The 25,741-nt window shown below is 35.5% G+C and overlaps 2 protein-coding genes across 8 annotated transcripts; one reads left to right on the top strand and one right to left on the bottom strand.

Moving 5' to 3' along the window:
• rnft2 (ring finger protein, transmembrane 2) lies at positions 1 to 22,548 on the bottom strand. 7 transcript variants are annotated; one of them, XM_058776268.1, is made up of 12 exons: positions 19,409 to 19,517; positions 18,485 to 18,529; positions 18,008 to 18,085; positions 16,865 to 17,235; positions 16,315 to 16,437; positions 15,159 to 15,235; positions 14,418 to 14,518; positions 13,459 to 13,612; positions 3,230 to 3,379; positions 2,933 to 2,998; positions 601 to 702; positions 1 to 306 (listed from the first exon to the last, which is right to left on the bottom strand). In XM_058776268.1, the coding sequence occupies exons 2-12, from the start codon at positions 18,520 to 18,522 to the stop codon at positions 172 to 174; spliced, it is 1,395 nt and encodes a 464-aa protein (XP_058632251.1). In that variant the 5' UTR covers positions 18,523 to 18,529; positions 19,409 to 19,517; the 3' UTR covers positions 1 to 171. The 7 variants fall into 7 exon arrangements, 6 of the variants coding, with proteins under 6 accessions (XP_058632251.1, XP_058632250.1, XP_058632249.1 ...); XR_009271355.1 differs by lacking the exons at positions 18,485 to 18,529; positions 19,409 to 19,517 and adding exons at positions 2,688 to 2,763; positions 20,064 to 20,200 and having other exon boundaries at positions 286 to 306; XM_058776267.1 differs by lacking the exons at positions 18,485 to 18,529; positions 19,409 to 19,517 and adding an exon at positions 21,987 to 22,548.
• On the top strand, positions 22,452 to 24,897 carry spring1 (SREBF pathway regulator in golgi 1). Its single transcript, XM_058776065.1, has 5 exons — positions 22,452 to 22,466; positions 22,627 to 22,783; positions 23,260 to 23,411; positions 24,568 to 24,681; positions 24,814 to 24,897. Exons 1-5 carry the CDS (start codon positions 22,452 to 22,454, stop codon positions 24,895 to 24,897), a joined length of 522 nt encoding a protein of 173 aa, XP_058632048.1.
• Positions 24,898 to 25,741: the final 844 nt, after the last annotated feature.

Raw genomic sequence — 25,741 nt, 5'->3', positions numbered from 1 at the left:
TGTTATCAGACATAATGTAATGGTGCAATTGTAAATTACATTCAATGATGTAACATACTGTCACTCTTCCCTTTATATAACATTACAAACAGGAACATTTTATGCATGGTAAACAAGTTTTATCTGATTCAAGTGGACCTGAAAACCTTCATCTTTCAGCTGGGTCTCCATTCAGTAGATCTGAAAGTGTGCCGACGTTGTGCCATCCTTCCAGTTGCGTGGCGTTTCGACCACAGTTGAACGACACAACGGACACGTTCTCTCCCGGTCAAACCACAGGCATAAACACTCCTCACAGAACACATGCTGCAGAAAGACCACACATTAACACACATTTACACACAGCAACTCCTTCAATACTGTTTAAACAGGATGCTACTCGTGAAGTTGAGAGTGTGCAAATCTGGGGTGGAATTATTCCTAGAATTCCATTTGTGTTATTTAATCGTTTTGAACGGCCTTGTACTGTTAGTGAAATCAAATGAATATGTCAGCTAAATTACTACGGTGATAGTCATCATTAAAATCTGGGTCATTGTGGTTTGAGGCTGATGTGCTGAATCACATCCCGTTTTATTTTAAAGTTTAAAGGTCTTGTACCTGACAGAGCAGTGCGATTGGCTCTCTGAACTCAGCCTGACAGATCGCACACACATCCCCGGCCTCACTGCACTGCTGAGCACTGGCTCGCGCACCGTAACTCTGTGAAACACATGCATGTATCATCAAGGATGCATTTATTTGATCAAAAATACAGTAAAAACAGTAATATTGTGAAATATATATATATATATATATATATATATATATATATATATATATATATATATAATAACTGTTTTCTTTTGAATACATTTTAAAATGCAATTTTTTTCCTATGATGCAAAGTTGAATTTTCAGAATCATTACTCCAGTCTTCAATGTCACATGATCCTTCAGAAATCATTCTAATATGCCAATTTGCTGCTCAAGAAACATTTATTACTATTATTAAGGTTGAAAACAGCTTTTTCTGCTTAAGCTGGTTCATTTTTGTAGATTCTTTGATGAATGATATGTATACATTCAGGTCTGAAAGTATTCAGAGTTTTAGTGCTTTTGCCTCTATAGTTGCTTTCCATTCCCTAATTAAGCAGATAAAAGATCTGGAGTTGATATGAGGTATCAAATCAGCATTTGGAAGCTGTTTGACTGTTGCTACCAATATGAAGTCCAAGGAGATCTTGATGAAAGTGAAGGAGGCCATCATTAAGTTGAAAAAAAAAAACAAAAAAACAACAACAACAAATCTATAAGAGAGATGGAAAAAACCTTGGTTGGCTACATTCTTTAGAAGAAAACAAGCACTGGTGAGCTGAACAACACCAAAAGGCCTGGAAGACCACGGAAGACCACTAAATTGGATGATCGCAGAATCCGTTCCTTGGTGAAGAAAAACCCCTTCATAACATCAACAGAAATCAAGAATACTCACATCATTGTCTAAATCTACAATCAAGAGACGCCTTCATGAATATAAATACAGAGGGTTTACAACAAGGTGCAAACCACTGGTAACATTCAAGAACAGCAAAGCAAGATTAGACTTTGCCAGAAAGATCCTTTGCAAAGATTCTTTGGACTGATGAAACCAAGATTAACTTGTACCAAACTGACGGGAAGAGAAAAGTATGGCAAAAGAAAGGAACAGCTCACAATCCAAAGCACACCACATCAAGTGTCAATCAGTGTTATGGCATGGGCATGTATGGCTGCCAATGGAACGGGCCCACTGGTGTTTATTGATGGTGTAACTGCTGACAGAAGTAGCCGGATGAATTCTCAAGGTCTTTAAGGCTATATACTCTCTGCTCACATTCAGCCAAATGCTACAAAACTGATAGGACGCAGCTTCACAGTGCAGGTGGATAAATACCCTAAACATACTGCGAAAGCAACTCAAGACTTTTTGAAGGCAGAGATCTCAATCCAACAGAGCATGCTTTTCAGTTAATGAAGACAAGAGTGAAGGCAGAAAGACCCACAAACAAGCAGCAACTCAAGGTGGCTGCAGTGAAGGATTTGGAGATGTCCATGGGCTCCAGACTACAAGCAGTCATTGACTGCAAAGGATTTTCATCCAAGTATTAAAATTGTGCTTATATTTACAACTATGTCACTTTGTCCAAATACTATTGAGTCCCTGAAAATGGAGGCACTTTGCTTAAAATAGCTGTAACTCTTAAAATAAAGCTAAAAGTCTGCACTTCAATCACATCTTGATTGTTTCATTTCAAATCCATTGTAGTGGTGTATAAAGGCAAAAGCACAAAAACGCAGTCAGTGTCCGAATACTTCCCGCATATACACAGTGGTGGCCAAAATTGTTAGAACACCTGACAGATCTGAAAATATTGACCTTTTTTGCCTCCAAAACATGATTTATTTTCATTATGTTCATGAAAGATAGTTAATCTGAGCACAACAAATATCAGATGAAGTGAGTCGTACTATTTTTATCCACTTTTAACTTTAATATTTGGTGTGTCCACCTTTTGCAGCGATTACAGCAGCACATCTCTCTGACATAGTGTCAATATATTTCCTGAGAACGTCAACACTAATGTTATCAAAAGCTTTCTGCAACTCAAGCCAAAGGCTTTCCTTTGAATGTACAACAGATCTGTCCAGTTTATTTTCCAACTCGCCTCAATTTTGCTCGATGGGGTTGAGGTCTGGACTTTGAGGGGGCCAGTCCATCATTTTCAGTGTTCCAGCAGATTCCTTCCGTCGCAGGTAGTTCCGGCAATAGTTAGTTTTATGGGTATTGTAATGGCCAATTCAACAAAAACAACTGAAACCTCTTAAATATGCCAAATGTGCTTATATTTTTGGCCACCACTGTATATATATATATATATATATATATCTCATAGGAGAACACAGCACTCACCTGTGATCTACAGAGAATGACGAATGCTTTCCGAATGCCAGATATTCTTCCACACAAATCAAATGACTGGAAAAGAACAAAATAGCAAATTTTACGCTACACACACACAAAAGATTATCTGAATAATGGGCTCTGAAAAGGACATTTTGAAAGGCTCTGAAGTGCAACGCCACATGAAATGTATCTCGCGTTCATAAAGGCCATTTCTGAAAAGGTGTAAAAATGCTCTAAAAAAAAGGAATGAATTAAAAAAAAAAAACGAATCATTAATGGAAGAGATACAATCAGATAAGCTACCTTACAAAGACTGTAGATGATAATCAGCGTTGCCCCCAGGAAGTAGCTGCTGGATGGATCTTCACCCATGATGTACTTATACCAAAGCTGGATGGGAACCAAAGCTCTGAAGAGTTGACTCAGCTCCTCTATGAGCAGATAAAACTTCCCCTGCAAATTCACACACAGATACAGATCTTCATCCAAACCTCTCAAATTAACCGTTGATCAAGGCTTCAGAGGCTCCAGCCTGATATGAAAGAATTATTCTCCAGTGGTAGAGCAGCTCAGACATCAGACGTTCTCCATAAAGGTTAAAAAGATTCAAATCAACCAAAAGAGCCATTATAAAGATAAGTGTTTCTACTATTACTATCACTAATCATTGTGAAGTGAAATGCTATACTGTGTATTTCAGCAAACCAGAAACATCGTTATTAACAATCAGAACTATCAAGACCAGATCTGTTCAGTAATTAAATAATAATAATAAATAATAATTATTATTATAAATGTATGTATTATTATTATTATTATTATTATCCAAAAAGTTTATTAAATCATACAGGTGGCTCACCATAATTAAAAATTAGTAATCTGAAACAATACACTTATTATACAAAACCATCATTCTTGAGGTTTGTGGGCTAAATATGCTACCAGTCATTTTTAATGTTATTTTTAAAGAATTCTCTTCTGCTCACCAAGCCTGCATTTATTTGATCCAAAATACAGTAACAGCAGTAATACTGTGAAATATTTTTTTACCATTTAAAACAACTGCTTTCTATTTGAATATAAATTTAAAATGTAATTTATTCCTGTGATCAAAGTTGAATTTTCAGCATCATTACTTCAATCTTCAGTGTCACATGATCCTTCAGAAATCTTTCTAATATGCTGATTTGCTGTTCGAGAAACACATTATTATTATTATTATTACCATTATCAATATTTAAAACAGTTGAGTACATTTTTTTCAGGATTCTTTGATGATTCCTGATTCATTCAGGAATGAAGTAAACGGCTCTCTCTATGAATGGGCTTTGAATCATTTATTCACACGATTCGTTCAAAGCACGGATTCATTCAGAAACTAAACACCGCTGTGCTGCTCACAGACGCGCACCAATTCTGCTGTGGCTTTATAGGTAATATTTTTATTGGCAAAACTGAGCAAAAACAAAATATAATAAAGAATACAACACAATATGAACTTCTTATTTACTGAACCGTTGTGTAAAATCACATTTGCACTCATGCTATTCGGGAAAAACACTCGTGTGATATTGCTTTCGCTTTTTGCTGTACTTTGGATCAAATAAATGCAGGCTTGGTGAGCAGAAGTGACTTCTTTAAAAAAACATTACAAATCTTACCATTCAAAAACTTTTAACTTGTAGTGTATATGTTTTAATATAATTCTAATTCTAATTCTAATTATTATCCATTAAATCCTTATAAGATAATACAGCTAGCATTACAACAATAATCATTTAAATTTATTATTACTATTACTATTATTATTACATCCACTGAATGTTTATCAGATAAAACAGCTAGCATTCTAATAATTAAAAATGTTATTATTACTACTATTTTCCAGAAAATGTTTATTAAATCATACAGACAAATCATAATTAAAAATGAATAATCTGAAACATAAATAAATGTGTGTTTTGAGCAATGTATAAAACAGCTAGCATAATAATACAATAAAAATAATACAAATTATAATATTCATTACTATTATTATTAACTACAGGTTTATAAAATCAGATCATCTCATTTTACTATGATGTTTGTAAGACTTCCAGCTATGACAGCCAACTGTTTAACAATATCTTTACAAACTGAGCGATACTGAAGCGCCGGCATGAGATGACAGCACTGCAACAATCCACACATCCTTCCTGTAGCTGCATTTGAACAAGATCCCAGTCTCATCTCATCTGTTCGTTCATTAACTGTGAACATCTTACCCTCAAGCTTTAAAGATGCTGTGACATGGAGGGGGGTGTTCTTCTACCGAAATATGGCCACAGTCCAGCGCTCTGCGCTCTCCTGGCAATTTCACCGCATGGCAAACAAAACTGGCAGAAATGCAGTACACCTGCTACCCACATAAAATATAACAAGCCCACCCTTCCCAAACCCTAATCAGAACATTAGAAAAGTAGCGGGATAACTGTAAAACTCATCTAATTTCAGCGTCAAAGGGCAACACTCGATGCTTTCACGCAGAGCTACGTCATGCAGCGCGGCCTCTGCGTCTACACCCACAGAGAACAACACAACAAAACTAGAATGCTTCAAATATATAACCAACAAAGCTCCTTGCTTGAAGCACAAAGAAAATATCAAGACATAAACAGGCCCAAAAAATTCACCAGATATTTAAAATACATTGCCAAACACTCCCTCTTTTTTTAACAGTTATCTAAAATTATGTTTCATAAAATTCTATTCTAGGCTTCTTTAGTTGGGTTTGGCTCCTTTGCAGACGCCACTGTGACCTGTAGTTGTCAGATTATGCTTTTGCTGTCTCAGAGTCGAGTGTGGATGAAAGTGTGGCTCATATCAAGTGGGTTTTGATCAAAAAGCCTAAAATCTGCTCTGAAAACACTGAACATGAAGGAACCAACAACTTCGAAACTTGAAATAGTGATTACACCAAAAAAATCTCCCGTGATGATAAAGAGCTTTATAATCCAACACAGGAAGCAGACAATTATTTAAAAAAAAACTACTCAGACAGAGCGTTTATTGTGTTATGATATTTATAGCTATTTATAAACAATAATGGATGTGAATTATAAAATTAAATCAACATCTAATTGTTTACATTTATCATTTATTTTGATTAATAAAAAAATATTTTGCATGGTAAAGATGAAATAAGTGAAAAAAAAGCCTAAACTGTTGCAAGGATGACATCAACCACCTAGCAACTACTCAGAACACCCTAGCAACCAATGAAAAAACAGGTAAGGACAATCATATTTTTTAGAAAAACACTATACAGATTTTATAGAAGAAATTGTTTAGATTTTTTTTTTTTTTTTTTTACAAAAGATTTCTATTTCAAATAAATGGTGTTCTTTTTAACTTTCTATTCATCAAATCAGTTTCCACACAAATTATTAAGCAGTACAACTGTTTTCAGCATCGATAATAATAATAAATCAGCACATTAGAACAATTTCTGAAGAATCATGTGACACTGAAAACTCAGCTTTGATCACAGGAATAAATAACATTTTAAAATATAAAACTGTAATAAAATTTTACAATATTTCCGTTTTTACAGTGTTTTTGATCAAATCATTGCAGCCTTGGTGATCATAAGAGACTTCTTTCAAAAACACTGAAAAATCTTCCGATCCCAAACTTTTGAACGGTAGTGTATGAATAATAAATAAAGTGTATTATTATTATTATTATTATTATTATTATTATTATTCACAAAGGTCTGTATCTCAGTTTGGTCAGTTCTAGTTAATAACTAATCCTGATTCCACAATCTATTTGTGAAACTCCAGATGAATGTCTCAAGTCGTAATCACCCACATCAAGTGCTGACGGCCTGACACCAGTCACAGCACAGGATGCATAATGACTTGTTGGACTCCACCTGACAGCGATTAATCACCCTGTTGGGGAGCTTGCTAGCTGACTGACGGAGATCTGTAACCTCCGAACGCAAGCAATTCATCTTAGCCAGAGTCCCTGCAGCCCTGTACTCACTCACACTTAGCGATTAGACAAACTGGAGCTGGAATCCATCCAACTACTGAAAAGTTGGGCCAACTGCATCATGGGGGAGCAGCACATTTCCTCTTAGTCTTAACAGCCGTGTCCGTGATTTCAAAACAACAATGAAGAAAACAATTATCGAACGCACGAGGAGGTCCTCAGGGTGGGAAATGGTTTAATTTATCAAAAGGCAACATAAGATGTTTTAAAACTTTTTTTTGCATCTGTTTCTCATGTGGGAGGCTTGGGTTTGAATCTGACACTCATTCCCCAGCTCTTCTCTCCATCAGTTTCAATTCACAAAATAATGCCTTCAAGTCGTCATGATAGTATTTATAAAACTTTCATTCAGTTCAGAATTTAGAGCATGTCAATTAAAGAATAATGGTGGAAGCATATTGATATTAGTGTTGGGCGATATTGTCATTTTTCATATCGTCATATCGCCAGCCTGAGAGATTGCCGATCGTGCATGGGTGGGTGGGGGCAAGAGAGAGACTCTCTGTACTTATCATAGGCTATTTCATAACTATTTGGCGATTTTAAACCGTGCGTGCGTGAGAGAGAGAGAGCCTGGAAGCACCAATAACCGAAATAATAGACTTTCAAACATACTGAAAAGCTAACATTTTAAATATAAAAATATTGAAAGCAGCTAGTTCATATATTCGGATACAGCAGTCATACATTGCTACCGTGCGTCCTACTGTGACAAGTTTGTCGCATCGGCGTGGAAGTTATCAGTCAAGGAGAAAATCAAAAGTAGATTTATTTTAAAGACCAACAGTTTAACACTAAATATTGGACATAAACGAACACGTTAAAGATAAAAGTATTTTCAGGTAAGTTTGTATTTTTGGAGTAAAGTTAAATTAAACGGATACATCAGTCATACAGCACTCCGGCCCGCACGCCCCATGACGAGCCCTGTTTTAGACCGATAACTTATTAACTGCATATTTTTTATAATAACGATGATGAAGAATAAGCATCATTTTTTGTTAATGTGCTGTAAAGAATTTTTTTTTTTTTATCCTAATCCTCATTTGCGCGTTTGAAGAGCAGCGCTGAGGTGAAATAGCGGAGCAATTTAATAATAATAGCCCAATAATAATAGGCCTAATAATAATAATAATAATAATAGTTTTATACAGTAATAGGGGAATGAGCCTAATATCGTCTTGACTATCGACAAAGACATCTGCTATCGTTGATATCTCTGACTACCGTCGATACACGATACTGTCTATCGCACAACCCTAATTGATATTGGTCATAATCAAGTCTTATGAATAAACGGTAACACTTTACAATAAGGTGTCATTTGTTAAGATTAGTTCATATATTAACTAACATGAACAAACAATGAACAATGCATTTATTACATTATTTATTAATCTTTGTTAATGAAAATAAAGTTGTTCATTGTTTATTCATGTTAGTTCACAGTGCATTAACTAATGTTAACAAACACAACTTGTGATTTTAATAATGCATTAGTAAATGCTGAACTTTACATTAACTAAGATTAATAAATGCTGTAGAAGTATTGTTCATTCTTAGTTCATGTTTACTAATGTTGTTAACTAATGTTAACTAATGAACCTTATTGTAAAGTGTTACCGAATAAACAGTATGAAGTGTTGCAGAAAATAATAATTAGGCAGTTAATGAAGCAACAAGCTTGTTATTATATATATATATATATTTATATATATTACACACTGTAAAAAATTACTGTGATTTTAACGGTAAAAAACTGTGAAAATGCTACAGTAAAAACCTGTTAAATGGTTAACGGTAAAATTTACAGGGAAAACCGTAAACTGACGTTCCCAGAATTCCCTGCGTTGCATTTCAAATTTTGTTTGAATTTCATTTTTTTTTTTTGAAATAACTATGTTTCTTCTTAGTTTTTTCTTATCAGTTATGTTTATTAGGGTTGTATGTTACGTCTAATGTTGTTAAATTAATGTTTATTGCATATTTCAGTTTAATGAGTCTCACCATGATGGTGTTTAGTGCTTGTGTGAATGACACTGTGCACCTTCTATATATGTAATTATTTTAAAGCTGCTTGTGATGGGCTTTGGTTCATGATGTGACTTTCTCATCACCACCTGCATTTGGTGGTTATCAGTGTATTTCAAAAGGTACAAAACAGATTTCAGTACTTTAATAGGTTGGTATATTAACATTATATCAGTTAATGAAATTACGGTATTTAACTGTTAACCTAAAATGTTTTTACGGTAGAATTCCGGCATTAATTTATTTCAGTTTAACGTGTTCAAAATATTTAACGCCGTTAACACAGGGGCGGAGCCTAGGGTTGGCCACCCCACTCATAACTGCTGTTTCTGTCTGTTTTTTCGTGACAAGAAGTGCATTTATTCAGTCGCAGAACGTCTTTACGAGCACATCAATCCGGAGACGTTTCAGACGCGCGCTCCAGCTTCACTTCAGTGGCAGGCGCGAGTCAAACAGTGCGGAAACCGGCGCGCGCTATAGTCTGTATCAATTCACATCAAAGCGTGAAATAAACTACATGCATGCATTGTCGTGGTCAGTTAAGGCATGAAGTTACCAAAAAGGCGATTAAAGCTGCCTTAAAACTGTGCATGCATGTAATATGTTATAAATTGAATTACATTAAGAACATGTCTCTGAAATGGTTTTCAAAACTGTCCTGGAGCAGCTCAGCACTGTCTCCCTCATCTAACACACCTGATTCAACTCATCAGCTCATTAGTAGAGACTGAAATGGGTCCGACCTGAAATGGGTCAGAAAAAGTGATGAAAGTTGAGAGAAAATACGATGCGTGTCAGATCTGCATCACGTTTAGCAGCGGCAGCTCTTAAAGAAATAGCAGCCAAAAACAACCTAATAACCAGCTGCTGTGATGTCTGTTCATCAAGAATAAAAGAAAAAAAGAGGAAATTAATAACTTTTATATAGCTGTAAGTATTTATCTGTATTTAGTTTATAATTTAGTGTTTGATAACTTTTTTTTCAATTTCTGTATATTTCTGCTGAGGGGTAGCCTAGCTAAATATTAACAATAACATTTGTTATAGTGGATTTATGTGAAGATTGTTTTAAGTTCACTTAAATTAGAAGTTATTTTTAAAGTCTAATAAATGTTAAAATTGATATCTCTTAATTATAATGTAATGTTTAATGGCTATAGTCAGTGGTTAAATATTAAGGGACATTTTTTTAGGGAAATCAGTAATTGGTATCAATTACAGTATCAGTGATACTGGCCTTCAGTCATAAAAAAAGATGCCATTAAACAAATATTAAAAATATGTTGTTTGTACATTAATTTGAAGATTGAATGTGAAATTATTGCAATATAAAAGTATATTTAAAAACTTTAATGCTAAGTGGGATTAATCGCGATCAATGTGCGATCAATTAGTTAATCGATCAATTAGTTTTTTAATCGATTGACAGTACTAATATATATATATATATATATATATATATATATATATATTTCACATTTCCCATCATTCTCTGAATAAACTACAAAAGTAAGGCACCATTTGCTGCTCATTAAACTAACTAAAAATTTAAAAATCTTTACAATAAAATGATTAAAACTTAAAAAAGTGCTTTGACAATAAGTGAAAAAATATGAAATGGTGTCTTGAAAGTTTCAGAATTATGACCTTTTTAATGTTTACAAAGAAGTCACTCACCAAGGCTGTGTTTATTTGATAAAAAATACAGTAAAATTGTGAAATATTAAAATAACTGTTTTCTATTAGAATGTCTTTTAAAATGTAATTTATTTTGTAATATTGTGAAATATTACTACCATTGAAAACATCGGTTTTCTAATTTAATGCATTTTAATTTTGATGTAATTTACTTCTGTGATACAAAGCTGAATTTTTAGCATCATTAGTCTAGTTTTCAGTGCAACATGATCCTTCAGAAATCATTGTAATATTCTGATTTGCTGTTTAAGAAGCATTTCTTATTATTATAGTGCTTATGTTATTACTATTGTTGAAAACAGTTGTGCTGCTCAATATTTTTATGGAAACCATGATACATTTTTTCAGGATTCTTTTTTTTAGATAGGTTTTATTTATTTATTTATTATTTGTTTGTAAAAGGATAAATGCCTTCACTTGGTCACTTTTGATCAATTTAATGCATCATTACTGAATAAAAGCATTAATTTCTTTCAAATACAAATTATTTCTTACTAACCCCAAACATTTGAATGGTAGTATATCAACAAATATTTTTGCATACCAGATATAAGCATCACGTTATTAAAAACATTATTACAACTGGACTATTCTTCCAACAGTACATTCAAATAAAATATATGATCATGTGCCTATACTGGCAGTAGTCAACAAGGCAGTTCACTAGGTTTCTCAGTCCTCATATCCGTGTGCACTGAAGTGTTATGGACAGTGTGAGTTCATACTGACATGCACAGGCTTGCTGCTGCGATTATGCAAGAGGTTATACTGACATGTATGGATGCACATGTATGTGTTGTGTCTTTGTAGCTGTGGTGATGCTGGGCTTGGAAAGTCAGCGGAAAGCCTGACACATTGACCATGACATCATTGCCTGAAAGTGTGCCACCTGGGCATGATACAAGAGGTGGAAAGTGTGTGTTTTGTTTCAGGGGGTGGGTATGGAGATGACTGGGGGTAAATTCCTGGAACAGAGATTCAGTGGAACAGAAACTGTGTGCAAGTCAGATTATCCTGGCAGTTACGGATGCAAAGTGTGTGTTTGAGTCAGACAAATGGTTTGGAGTGGGTTGCATACGTTTGATTCTTCAACATCACAGAGCGTGATGTGTTTACAGAGCGGCTCCTGCTGTAATAGACCCATACTGTCACTCCAATGAATGTGTGATTGTGTAAGAGCGTGCGTGTGTGTGTGTGTGTGTTCCTCAGAGAGGTGACCTCATCCTAGCCCCAGTGGGCCAATGAGCTCACATACTGCCTTCCAAGCAGCCAACCACGCAAGGCATGGTGACACGGCACACTATTTTGTTGTTTTTTTTCCACTTGTTAGGTTGAACTTGTTTAAACTGGTGCCTTGGAACTGATTGAAGCTATCCGGGATTTCCTCCCTGATCACAATCTCTCATCATGCTAAAGCGTTAAAACATTGAAGACTACAGGGATTCCATACAGTTAGACTGAACCTGCATGTTTTAGGCAGTTTTATTTGCATTAGGATTGATTTGAAGCCCATTAGGTCATTAAAAATAATGCATTACAAACAGAAATGACATGAATAAGTTCCACAAAACTAAAGGTTTTTGCAGTAGTCTGTATCTGTATATACTCAACAAACCATTTCTGCATTTTATCACAAGGCTATTGTGGAAAGATTAAAGCATATATTGGCCACTTCTCTATAAATATCATTATAAGCATAAGACTGAACACTGTAGAAAATACTTTTTCACAGTTGTAAATTAAACAAAAATTACTGAAGTATGTTTTACTTTATGTTTGTCTTTCTACTTCAAAATTGCACAATTCAATAGCTACGTTTACATGCAACCAAATAATCTGTTTTTTTTTTAATCGGATTGACGGCTCAATCGGACTGAAAAGGCTTCATGTAAACACCTTAATCGATCCGATTGAGCTCGATCGGAATGAAATTTCAATCGGATTGAAGGGGGTGGTTTATTCCTTTTCTAATCCGATTGAGCGTGCATGTAAACACTCGATCGGATTGAAAACCGAAACTGAAAGGACTGCGCATGTGCAATAACGCAGAAATAGCGTAATGACGTATGACGCGCGGAACGAGCGGTTCTTCCTTTTGAATAAAGTGTTGTATAAATGCGTGTCTTGTCATTATAAAACTCTCCTTTCACTCGGCAACTGTGAAGTGGAGCAGGACAACCTCCCACCAGTCCTTGTTTCGGATTCTCAACCACAGGCAACCCATTTTGTGCGCAGGGAGGCGCATTTTTCTGCATCATAAATATGAGCAGCACGGCACTGCGGTTTATATGTATATTTATCCAGAAGTTGATAAATATTAATTCCACTGTTAAAAACAAATAAAAAAACAGTGTAGGAGAGTAGTTATTATGTGCAAACAGTGAGAAACTCCATATTTGTGTAGTGTGCGCATGTCAAAAAAAAAAAAAAAAATTCCGATTTGAAGCTCAACCCGATCACTTTATTTAGCGTTCATGTAAACACTAAATTCAGACTCATCAATCAGAATGAATTCAGTCCGATTGAACCAAAAAGTGTGCATGTAAATGTAGCCAATGTGTTACTTTCTTCAGTTATTATTTGTGAAATTTACAAGCAATTTCCAAGTGAAAATTATTTCACAGTAAATCCAACATAAATTTTTTTTAGTGTAAAAATGAGCATCAGTTGACCAATATGCAAGTGATATTTACTGTAGGACTGTACTTTCTGACATGGTACACTAAAGCAATAGTAATATAAAACATGTAAGGTTGTCGTCTTACCCTGGACTTGAAAGCGAGCATCATTTTAGGCAGGAACAGTATGAGGCATTTGAGCTCAATGGTGAAATATTTCAGCACAAAATCGGTTATTCCAACAGCCCAGATCAGGTCAAAGAAATCAAAACTGTTGATGTTTGGCTTCGCAAAAATAAGGCTGGAGGAAAATATGCATATGTTATTTATTTTATTACAGTCATTTATAACAATATAATTTAAATACAAATTATATAAATCTATAATATACATTAAAAATATTTTTTTACAATATATTACTGTTCAAAAGTTTCTTTTGAAAGAAATTAATACATTTATTAACCAAGGATGCATTAAATTGATCAAAAGTGACAGTAAAAATGTTTTTAATGTTACAAAGGAATTCCATTTAAAATAAACGCTGCTTTTAATCTTCTGTTCATGAAAGAATCTAGAACAAAATATCACAGTTTCCACAAAAATATTGAACTGTTTTCAACATTGATAATAAGAAATGTTTCTTGAGCAACAAATTAACAAAACAGAATAATTTCTGAAGGATCAGGTGACACTGAAGACTAGAGTAATGATGCTGAAATTCAGTTTTTTTTAAATTACATATTACAAATTACTGTATTTTGATCAAATAAACGCATCCTTGGTAAACACAAGAAACTTTTGAGCAGCAGCGTAAATGAAATAATAACAAAAAACAACTATAAATGAAAACAAGTGAATGCTTTAAGAGATGATTCAAATGTGAATAATGATAAATGATGGGAAACTAAATACTCACAAATGCTGATAAACACAAACATAAAATGAGAGATCACTCTGCAAAATGACAACATGGAGTAAATGAAATTTTTCAAAGAATAAGGCAAAAAAACAACAATGTCCTTAGAACATAACATAAAAACAGATGGATGTTTGATACATGTAATCAGTTATGATGGTGAATCTGAAACGAATGAATGGGTCTGTACCTGTTGTGAAGTTCCTCTGCACTGAATGTATAATACACATACACAATATTGCCGGCGAGAAAGATCATAATCCAGAGAGTGGTAAACACAGACCTCTCCTCCTGAAAATACATCCATGCATAATGAGACACATACAGCATGTACCAAACAGAACAATCGCTCGTTATGAATTAATACAGTTTGAGGCCAGCAAGAAATTAATACTTTTATTCAGCAAGGACGTAATAAACTGATCACAACAAAGACATTTAAAATGTTACAAAAGATTTCCATTTCAAATAAATGCAGTCCTTCTGAACTTTGTATTCATCAAAGAAGGATGAAAAAATTTATCACAGTTTCAATGCTTTCAACATTGCTAATAGCACATGTTTTTTGAGGACCAAATCAGCATATTACAATGATTTCTGAAGGATCACGTGACACTGAAGACTGGAGTAATGATGCTGAAAATTCAGCTTTGCATCACAGGAATAAATTACATTTTACAATATTTTCAAATAGAAAATGGATCTATTAAATTGTAATAATATTACTGCTTTTATTGTATTTACTGATTAAATAAATTCAGTCTTGGTTGTGCATACAGACTTCTTTAAAGAATCTTACCGACTCCAAATGTTTAAACGGTAGTATATGTCTTGTTTGAGGTCAAATGCAAATGTTTCATAGTGCATAAGGGTAAATGCAGGTATAATAATTTAACTATAGTATAAACCAATGAACTGAACAGAATCTCACCCGCAATGCCACCTGATGCTTCAGCGTTGAGTTAGCAAAGGCAAATGTGCTGATCATTCCAATGCAAACAGCAATTCCTGAGAAACACAAAGAGAATCATATTTCAGCACGTTGCATTTCACATTTCTCCTGAAAAGACCCTGAACTTTAAAGGTCCCATGACATGCTGCTTTTTGGATACTTTTATATAGGCCTAAGTGGTCCCTAGTACTGTATCTGAAGTCTGTTTCCCGAAATTCAGCCTTGGTGCAGAATTTCAGCCACTACAAGCCAGTCCCACAATGAGCTTTCCTTAGGACGTGCCATTCCTGTGTCTGCAGCTTTAAATGCTAATGAGGAGGAGAGAGGCGGGGCAAGGTTGAGGGTGGGTGTGTGGCCTTAACCAGCTTGCGCTACCATGGGCTAATGTTGACAGTGGATGTATCGCAATGGCTCGTAGACACGCAGTCCTTCAAGCTTTTCAGTTTGACCCAGAATCTGATCCGGATGAAGAAGTAGCAACTCAGAGGCTACAGCAGGACGTCTCCGAATGGTTAGTTTAAAATATTGTGTCTGGATACGGTACTTTAGTTGGTTGGTTTATGTATGCTGTTACAGTTATTATCATGTAGCTAATGCTAGCCATAGGCTCGGATGAAGGAACTAAAAAAATACTTCGGTGTTCATTTGTGCATCCAAACACTGAGCAACTGCCATGCTTCACTCGTTTGCAAGCCATGATGACTCTCGAGGAAAAAAAAAATATTGCGCTCGCCTCGCACGGTAGTAGCTCATTTTCTCATGGGCGGGCAAAGCAGAGAAAGGGGAGGTAACCTTTCCCCATATGACGACATAAAGGGAAGATTCCAGATTGGGCCATCTGAGCTTTCATTTTCTCAAAGGCGAAGCAGGATACCCAGGGCTCGGTTTACACCGATCGCCATTTCTAGCCACTGGGGGACCATAGGCAGGCGAGAGGAACTCTTATTAATGTTAAAAAACCTCATAAAGTGAAATTTTCATGCCATGGGACCTTTAACATTATCATAATATCCATTTCACCATAATGAAAACATCAGTGGCTTTACATTGCATATCACTCATACAGAAAAAAAAAAAACAATCTCAGTGTTAACAGCTGTGATTTTGACAGCTGCAAATAATATATTAAACCTACCTAGCTTGTGCTGAAAGCAGACTTTAGCGAGGAGAATGAGGATAAAAGGGAAGCCCCTCTGAAGCCATGTGACCACAGCCTTGAGCTCAGAGAGAGCAGGAGCTGGTGTAGAGGCATCATCACCTGGAAACAGGCAGTTATGGGAGACGTTTCAGGCTTTATTGCCAAATACCACTGCATTTAAGACAAATTTAACTGTCAACATAATCTCTGATCTACATTGTATCTTAACATTAACACTTAACTTTGGCATTTTGACGGTAGAACAGGATTATTATAGTTAACAAACTAAAATTAAAACCAAAAAAAAAATAAAAATTGTCGTTACTTGAAATAAAAAGACATTTACTGAAAATTCAGCTTTGCATCACAGAAATAAATTACATTTACAATTACTCTTTTTGCTGTCTTTTTTATAAAATAAAATCATATAAAAACCTAAGAGACGTCTATCAAAAACATTAAAAAGTCAGTTTGAACGGTAATGTATGCATCACTATACTATATTTGATCATGCGGTCACTGGTTTTGTAAACACAGAAGCTCTTACCTCCATCATCTCTGCTCCCATGTCTCTCAGCAGAGGTGGCCGCATGCAGGAGAGAAGAGCGGTGCTGGCCGGAGTGATGATGATGATGGTGATGATGATGGTGCTGAGGAGGGCGAGGGAGATAAGGCGGGTTCTCCGTCCGGTGAGAGCCTTCGTCCCTCGATGAGGACGCCATCTGGATGAAGACGTCCGGTGGAGAACCCAGAACCAGCCCCGCAGCCTGGAAGGGAGCTGAGGACACGTTCCCAGCAGAGACGCCCACCAGACCAGAGAAGAGCTGCTGGGGCGACGTAGGAGAGTCTGGCTTCAGACAGTCAAACACACCTCCTTCATCAAGACTGCTCTCTGAACCGAGAGTTTGACTCCTGTTCCTGCAAAAAGAAAAGAGAGCAGGCTGCATTTACACTGCAAGACCTAATGCACAGGTCTGATATTCTGACATATATTCAATATTACAGGTTTTTTTTTTTTTTGGAGTGCTGGGCTTCCAGTTATACAGCCCACAACTACATTATATAACTACATAACATCAACGTGATTACAAGAAAGTGTTATTCTAATAGATAATTTTATAAAGATAATTGGACAAAACAAACAAAACTGATAACTGGAAACAAACAAAATACTGTTTCAACATTGATAGTAAATGTTTCTTGAGCTGTGAATCAGCATATTAGAATGAATTCTGAAGGATCGTGTGATACCGAAGACTAGAGTTCAAACAGAAAACAGTTCCTACAGTATTAATGTTTTTACTCACATACTTTTGATCACATACAGTGAATGCAGCCCTGGTGAGCACGTCTTTCAAAAACATGGCAAAATCTTAATTATTTCAAATGTTTAAGCAACTAAGGTAACATAATATTAATCAATCTAATTTCTTACTTCCCATGTGTACTTGCTTAGCGACTGAAATGCAGGTTGTCCCATGCATTCAGTAACTTTACCTTAGTCTGTTTGTCATGTTACAGTGATTTAACTGGTGAAGCTGGTTGACTAAGGATGATTCAGATTAGAAAGCCTGGTGGGGCCACCAACATTAAAACCAAATGCTGGTGACCAGATAAATCATTCTTTTCAGTAGGATGGGAATGAAATTAAAATGTAAACATGTTTAGACTAGATGAATAAATGAGTAACCTTTCTGGCGGCATGCCCTCAGTGTTGCTGCTGTGGCGTCTCTGCATGGCACCCACTTTATCACCAGGAGCTCCAAAACTGAAACACAGATTTAAGAAAAATGTTGTAAAACTTCAGCCTATCAAAGTATATGTACATCAAACAATAAAAATGGAATTGTGCAAAACGACATTGTATGGAATTACACAGCACAACAGGGTATTGTGACAGCAATAAAAGCAATAGTAAATGTTTGGATTGTGAAATTGTTGATATATATATATATATATATATATATATATATATATGTGTGTATGTACTGTATGTATGTATGTAAGGGATGGTTCATGTGACTTCATCTCTTCTGTGGAACACAAAAAGAGAAGTTTACCAGCAACTATAATGAGCTACTTTCTTCCATACAATGAAACTGTGACAAGGGGCATTCATACCCCTTAAACACTATTTAAAAAAAAAAAAAGAAGAAGTGGTCCATACTGCTTTGTGGGTGTATTTCCAGTCTTCCGAAGCCACATGATATCTCTGTGTGAGGAACAGGCTGAAATTATGTTATTTGCTGAAAATGTTGCTTGACAGCCAAAGTCACCTTTCTCTTTCACTTAATGGAAAAGAGCAGCTTAGACATACAACTATGAGTAACTCCTATTCTGTCCCACAGAAGAAAATAAATCAATAATTTCAAAAGACACTAATGAGTAAATGATGACAAATTTGATCAGTCAAGTCAAGTCACCTTTATTTATATAGCGCTTTTAACAATACAGATTGTGTCAAAGCACTTAACAGTATCAAATTGGAGGATAGAGTGTCAGTAATGTATAATGATAAGATTAAACACTCAATTTTCAGTTAAAGGCATTTCATTATTGAATTCAGAGATGTCATTGTCTAGCTCGGTTTAGTTTAAATAGTATCTGTGCAATCAAATCGGCGATAATCGCTAGAAATTAAGTGTCAGTGGGTGTAAGAAAGATAAATCATGACATAAATTTGTCTATGTATGAATGCAAGTACGCTATGTGTATAGATAGATAGATAGATAGACAGAGGGATGGATACCAAATTACTGTATTTTAAAATATTAAAAAAGTCTACATTTACCATGGTAACTGTTTCTAAATGTATAGATAGATAGATATCTTTCTATTGAAAGAAAGAAAGAAAGAAAGAAACTTTACTGTGATAATACAGTTTCACATATTTAATTTTCTTTGTTGGCAATTGTTTATGACAGCGGTGAATTAATAATAACTATAGCAACTATACTACTTTAGGACAAAATAATATTTCTACATTGTTGGAACAAGTCACGAATGAACATGAGCCTTTGAATGTTGAATTGTGCTTTTTTTGGATTTAAACACCCATCTAATGTCTTAGAAACGAGCAGAATTATCTTACCTTCATCATAGCTTACATTACAGACACGCACAAATGAATCTTTAACCGCTGTTTTTCGCGATATTGTTTAACATAGACCTCAGAAATGTCAAAGCATCACTCAATGATACAGGCTGTCGAGCGGATGTGAATCCGTTTGTTTCCGGAAGTACACAAGGTGGCCAGCCAATCACGACGCGTCGTTGCTCCGCATTTCCGCATGGAGAAAGCTGTTGTTTTGCAGCTTGATTTCTGCAACGCTTATTATTTTAACAGTTTACTATCTAAACTGATAATCTCCTAATATACCGGTGATCGCGAACATTAGAATCGATTAATTAGATTGACGCCGCGCGAGTTTTAATCGAATTGATAACAGACTGGTTTTGTTTGTTTTTGTTCAGCATAAGACATATCAATGAATAATCTTCATTCTTAGCATTCCATGCATAAAATGGGTTAAATGTTTATAGAACTCACTGTTTGACAACTAGCGACGGCAATCGATCTCTATTGGCGGCCTGTGTCGGATAACGGTGTCATATACGTATTCTTCAGCCGATCGCTGCCAGTGACAGTGAGTGTTGGTGATGCAAGAGATGCTGTGTTAGGTGAATCAGCTGGATCACTCTGTCTGAGATCACCAGTGCTGTTTATTTAGCTCCATCGCATCTACCTGGACCTGGTGCACATCCAGAAGAACGCCTCCATGGTGCTCCGCCGGCTCTTGCGCAAGCGTTGGGTTCTGGGGGTCGTGTTCGGATTGTCGCTCATCTACTTTCTCACCAGCACCCTCAAACAGGTTTGTAGTGATGCTGGTTATGCTGTGTCCCCACTAGGGAGGAACCACGATTTTTTTTTTTTTTTTTTTTAACAAGTCTCTTATGTTCACCAAGGATGCATCTATTTAATAAAAAATACAGTAAAATTGTAAAACACTATTGCAATTCTAAATAACTTTTTTGCAATATATTTTATTTATTCCTGTGATGCAAAGCTGGATTTTCAGCATCATTACTCCAGTCTTTAGTGTCACGTGATCCTTCAGAAATCGTTCGCCGATTTGCTGCTCAGTTATGGTGCTGTCAAACGATTAATCGCATCCAAAATAAAAGTTTTTGTTTACGTAATATATGCGTGTGTACTGTGTATATTTATTATGTATTTATAGATACAGTCACATACTGCATATATTTGCACATACACGCATATGCATTTTTATATTTATATTATATATAAATATATTTAATATATAAACATAACATTTTTCTTAAATATATACATGCATGTGTTTGTATTTATATATACATAATAAATATACACAGCACACACACATATATTAACAAAAACTTATTTTGGATGTGATTAATCGTGATTAATCGTTTGACAGCACTAATTATTGATGATGAAATTATTCAAAAATATTCTTATTTTCAAACTGTTTCTGCTGCCTTATATTTTTTCGGATTCTTGTTTATTTATAAATCAATTTTTGTGGATTTCCATTTTTCAGGATTATTTGATGAAGGTTTGAAAAAACTGAATTTATTTGCAATCTTTTGTAACATTATAAATGTCTTTACTGTCATTTTCCATCAATTTAACATGCCCTTGCTGAATAAAAGTATTCATGTCTTTAATGGTTGGTAGAGTATCACTGTTTCCATAAGCAGCAAGTAATACAATAATTCAACACTGCTAATAATAATAATAATAATAAATGTTTCTTGAACAGCAAATCAACATATTAGAATGATTTCTGAAGGATCATGCGTCACTGAAGACTGGAGTAATGATGCTGAAAATTTAACTTTTCCATCACAGGAAATTAATTACATTTTACAATATATTCAAAAAGAAAATAGTTATTTTAAATTATTTAATACTATTTTATAGTATTTTTGATCAAATAAATGCACCCTTAATTTATTTATTTTTTAAAGGGGACCTATTATGCCCCTTTTTACACGATTTAAAATAAGTCTCTGATGTCCCCAGAGCGTATGTGAAGTTTTAGTTCAAAATACCCCACAGATCAATTTTTATAGCTTGTTAAAATTGCCACTTTTATGGTATGAGCCAAAACACACTGATTTTGAGGATGTTGCTTTAAATGCAAATGAGCTGTTGCTCCCGGAGAAGAGGGCGGAGCTTCAAGAGCTCAAACTCGCATTAGCAGTGCTAGCCTTTTCAAATAAGCATTCCACTATGTATGAGCCTGTTATCTTTACATAAAACATAAAACTCTGTTTCAAAGTCAGTCAACTGATTATACTGTGCATAATAAATTCACGTTTATGAATTACACAGACGGGGAGCACGGCACGATAAAAAATAACAACATGGCTGGTCTCATGCTATCACAAACGTTATAAGTCCCACTTCTGATTATGAGCTCGACAACTTCAAGCGATCGACTCACATTGCTTTCATATGCAACTTTTAACTACCACATTCCTATTTAAGATCATTCTGGTAGCACTTGAAGGCAGCATCAGTGAAAACAGGCAGAGACATTGATAGCTTTAGCAATTAGCCTTACAGAGTGCCAAGAAGCTCTTTCAGAAAGGCAATTGGAAAACAAACGCCTGATACTTACTTTGTCTGGAGCTGATGTTCGCATGCGGAGCGTTGGTATTGATTCCTAAACATTTAGGGACGTTACCGATTTTTTCCGGGATATTTCCTTTGAAAATGAAATTTAACCACAGTGTCCTCGGCTCAGATGGGGAGAGTTAATGAACTAATGTTCATTAGTGCATCCCAAAACACAACACTTGTAATGCCTCTTTGGCGCTGACATCCAGTAATGGAGGACTGCAGCTTCTCACTCATGGGCGGGACTTTTCCTCCTCAGTGACGTGAACAGAGGGAGAATCTGAAACAGCTCTTGTGGAGAGACTGTTCATGATTTATTGGTTTTATTAAAAAAAAATGAGTTGGTGGATTTTTAACATTATAGGCTGGTAGTTTTCACACACTGCAGCAACACAACTGTGTTCAAACACATTATAAAAGTGATTTTTGCATAATAGGTCTCCTTTAAAGTGCTCTATTCCCTGACATGGCATCCAATATTGTTCTAATCGGACTGCTGATACCAATAAAACACTAATGAATGGTGCTATATTGTGCATGATTTGTTCTCGCCAGGCTTCTTAACTAGCTTGACCCGCAATGGTTTATGAAGCATATAATGGCAAAGGAATGATATTTCGTATGTGACGTATTGTGTACAGGAGGAGCGAACCATCCGTGATCGGACCCTCCTGGAGGTGAGGGACTCGGATCATCACATCCAGTGGAAGGTCACGTTCATCCTGGGCAACAGCAGCAGGCAGATCTCACAGTGCAGAAACTCCATTCAGGGAAAGAGCCTTCTCACGGATGAACTGGGTAAGTGATGGGGATAAACTCTTCAATATACAGTAGTCAACATTTGAAGTGGATCAAAAAAAGTTCATCCAAGTTGTACTAAGACCTGAACGCATTTTGGTTTTAGGACAAGTTTGATGAAAGGTTTTGATCCACTTCAAATGTTGACTAGTATATATCAGGTAAATTATACATTAACAAACCCCTCTGTAAAAACTTTCAGAATATAGATATGTATAAAAATGGAAATGTCTTGCTCAGTTTATGAGAGAAAATGGCCTTTAAAGATGTGTGTTGTAATTGAAATCTACACATGCGTGTAATAAAATTAGATTAAGAACCTAAATGTGTACTTTAGCCGTTTTCTCTCCACTATTTAAGTTTTTCACGAAATTACTAACCACACAATGCTTTAATGTGCAACTCAAACTGTTAACAGGTCCCTGAGTTTTTGTGTATTCACCGATGTAACCGTGTTCACTTTTCATTCTCTTCAGGTTATGTGTGTGAGAGGAAGGATTTACTGGTGAATGGATGTTGTAACGTTAATGCTCCCAGCTCAAGCCAGTATGTCTGTAAAAGTTGTCTGGCCAATGGCTGCTGTAGCATCTATGAGTACTGCGTTTCCTGCTGCCTCCAACCAGATAAGGTACTTCAAACAACATATCTTTCTCTTATTGTTATTACACAAATGTTTGAATTTCTTTTAAAAAGTCTGTCAATCACAGTAAATCCCAATAAATTGGCAAAACATTTCCATAGTTTAAGGTAAAATGTCAGGTTTTGAGTTAATTTCTGTTAACTTGAAATATTGAGTACACTGTTAACCCTAATAAGTTATATGAACTCAGATAATATATTTAAGTAAACAATTACCTCAAATTAAATTTAAGTTCCTCTAAATTAAAAGAAACAAGTTGAATAAACTCAAACCAATGAAACAATTCAGGATACTTAAAATGTGTCAGTTTCATAAACTCAAAAGAAAAAGAAAGTTATGAATACTCATCAAGGTTAATTTGTTTAATTTAAGTTTGTCCTACCTAAACCAATGCATTTTTTTGAGCTTTAGAGTTTACAGTGATAGATGAGACTAGAATGTTTTTACTAGAATGATTGTAGTCAGGATCCGAAATTAACTTGATGTCAGGAGAAGTAAGAAAATTTGGTGTATGTATATATATGTGTGTGTGTGTGTGTGTGTGTGTGTGTGTGTGTGTGGTTCCTGTGACAATGGAATTATTTAACATTTTGTCCATGTTCCGCAAGCAGCACAGGTCACTAGGTCATTTGCAATGTCATACAGCATTCAGTCTTTCGGTAAAATGCCACTTCAAAAATATTGCAACTCATTGTGGTTTATATTTTCCGTTTAGTGAGCATAATAGCAAAAATGTGTTGCAGCATTCTGGAGAAAAGATTAGTTTGCTCCTCATTATAATTTTATAACACTTTAGTTTAGGGACCAATTCTCACTATTAAGTAGTTGCTTATTAGCATGCATATTACTGGCATATTGGCTGTTTATTATTACTTATGATGCACATATTAATGTGACCATATTTTAGATCCCTTAATCCTACACATACCTAAACTTAATGTAGTCAAGTTGTAGTTATTTATATTTACATATGTAGACACACACATACTGTATACAGTCGCACTTTCATTTGGGGATTTTTGGGATATTTGCCAGTCCTATTTACTTGACACAAGTGAATGTGAATTAGGCCATTTTCATTGGAAACTCCCCTCTGACATGAACTCTGTCTCTCTCTCTCTCTCTTCTGCTGTCTTCCCATCAGCAACCTCTTTTGGAGCGTTTTCTAAACCGAGCAGCAGAAGGGTTCCAGAACCTCTTCACCGCCGTGGAAGATCATTTCGAGTTATGTCTTGCCAAGTGTCGTACTTCCTCACAGGTGAGCGTCATTCACTCTGAACGTTTCGGCTTCAGCTTGTTTGTGGCGTTCCAAACCACATGAAAAGCATGAAAATAGCGTGCTTGTTTTAGCAGGCAGAAGTAAATCACACTTACTGTTGTCTTGTTTCAGAGCGTCCAACATGAAAACACCTACAGGAACCCGCAGGCGAAGTACTGCTATGGCGAGAGTCCACCAGAACTGCTGCCTATATGACTGTTTGCCAGCGATCCAGCTTTGAATAATGAAGGAGATTTCTTGCAGGTCTTCTCAGGGGCCCCGATGGACCAATAAATGAACTGTAATCTGAGTGCACAATCATAAAGACTTGAAAGAGACTTTACGCTGCATAAGTGCGTAGTATCCGTTTTTACCTCATCAGTGACGAACATCTGGTCAAAGAATCTGCCCATTTCTTTTTTTCCACTTGTCATACTAAGATTAGGCCACTTTTTTGATAACCTGGCTAATTTTATCTTTGGGTGGAATTCCAGAAGGAGTCATTGTGTTGTTGCTTCATGCTAAAAACACTCATGGAAACACATGGAAAGCACCTCAGACGATTTGACAGCACCCCTCACACCCAGGGTCTGAGTGAGCTCAGATTTGTGTGTGCGACCTGCATGTCAACTACTATATGTTAATTTAATAAAATAAATGTGATTTTCTGTAGCCTTTACAAATGTTTCTGTTATTTCAGACTTCTCTAATTATACAGAAGGTCATTTGTGGCATAATAGGTACACACATGGGTCTTAAAAAGTTTTAATTTGCTTTTCCACTAATTAAGGCCTTAAAACATCTTCAATTGGAGCAGAAAGTCTTAAATACATGAAGCCAATGTATTACATGGAAAAATTATGTCTGTATTTTTGTCTCGTTTTCCAATACAAATATTCTTTAAACCAGGATACAATTACATGAGATGCAAAATGAAGATCTGGAGTGTTGTTTTTTTAAGAAGTTTATTCTTAAAAAAACAATTAATATATGTTGATGGGATATGAAAACTGTTGATTTGATTTGACAAAAAACTGACAAAAGTGATAGATAATACACT

The sequence above is a fragment of the Onychostoma macrolepis genome, chromosome 05 (assembly GCF_012432095.1).
Source record: "Onychostoma macrolepis isolate SWU-2019 chromosome 05, ASM1243209v1, whole genome shotgun sequence".
Classification (NCBI taxonomy): Eukaryota; Metazoa; Chordata; class Actinopteri; order Cypriniformes; family Cyprinidae; genus Onychostoma; species Onychostoma macrolepis.
Note: the sequence above shows the minus strand (reverse complement) of the source record. Positions and strands in the feature narration are given on the sequence as shown.

Excerpts from the sequence above, each read along its gene's own strand:
- rnft2 (XM_058776266.1), bottom strand. The coding sequence starts at position 20,161 with ATGAGCGACAATCCGAACACGACCCCCAGAACCCAACGCTTGCGCAAG. Across the intron at positions 18,086-20,063 it reads TGGATGTGCACCAGGTCCAG|TTTTGGAGCTCCTGGTGATA; the intron begins GTAGATGCGATG and ends TCTGTGTTTCAG. Across the intron at positions 13,613-14,417 it reads GCAGAGGAACTTCACAACAG|CCTTATTTTTGCGAAGCCAA; the intron begins GTACAGACCCAT and ends ATTTTCCTCCAG.
- spring1 (XM_058776065.1), top strand. Across the intron at positions 22,784-23,259 it reads CCTTCTCACGGATGAACTGG|GTTATGTGTGTGAGAGGAAG; the intron begins GTAAGTGATGGG and ends CATTCTCTTCAG. Across the intron at positions 23,412-24,567 it reads GCTGCCTCCAACCAGATAAG|CAACCTCTTTTGGAGCGTTT; the intron begins GTACTTCAAACA and ends TCTTCCCATCAG.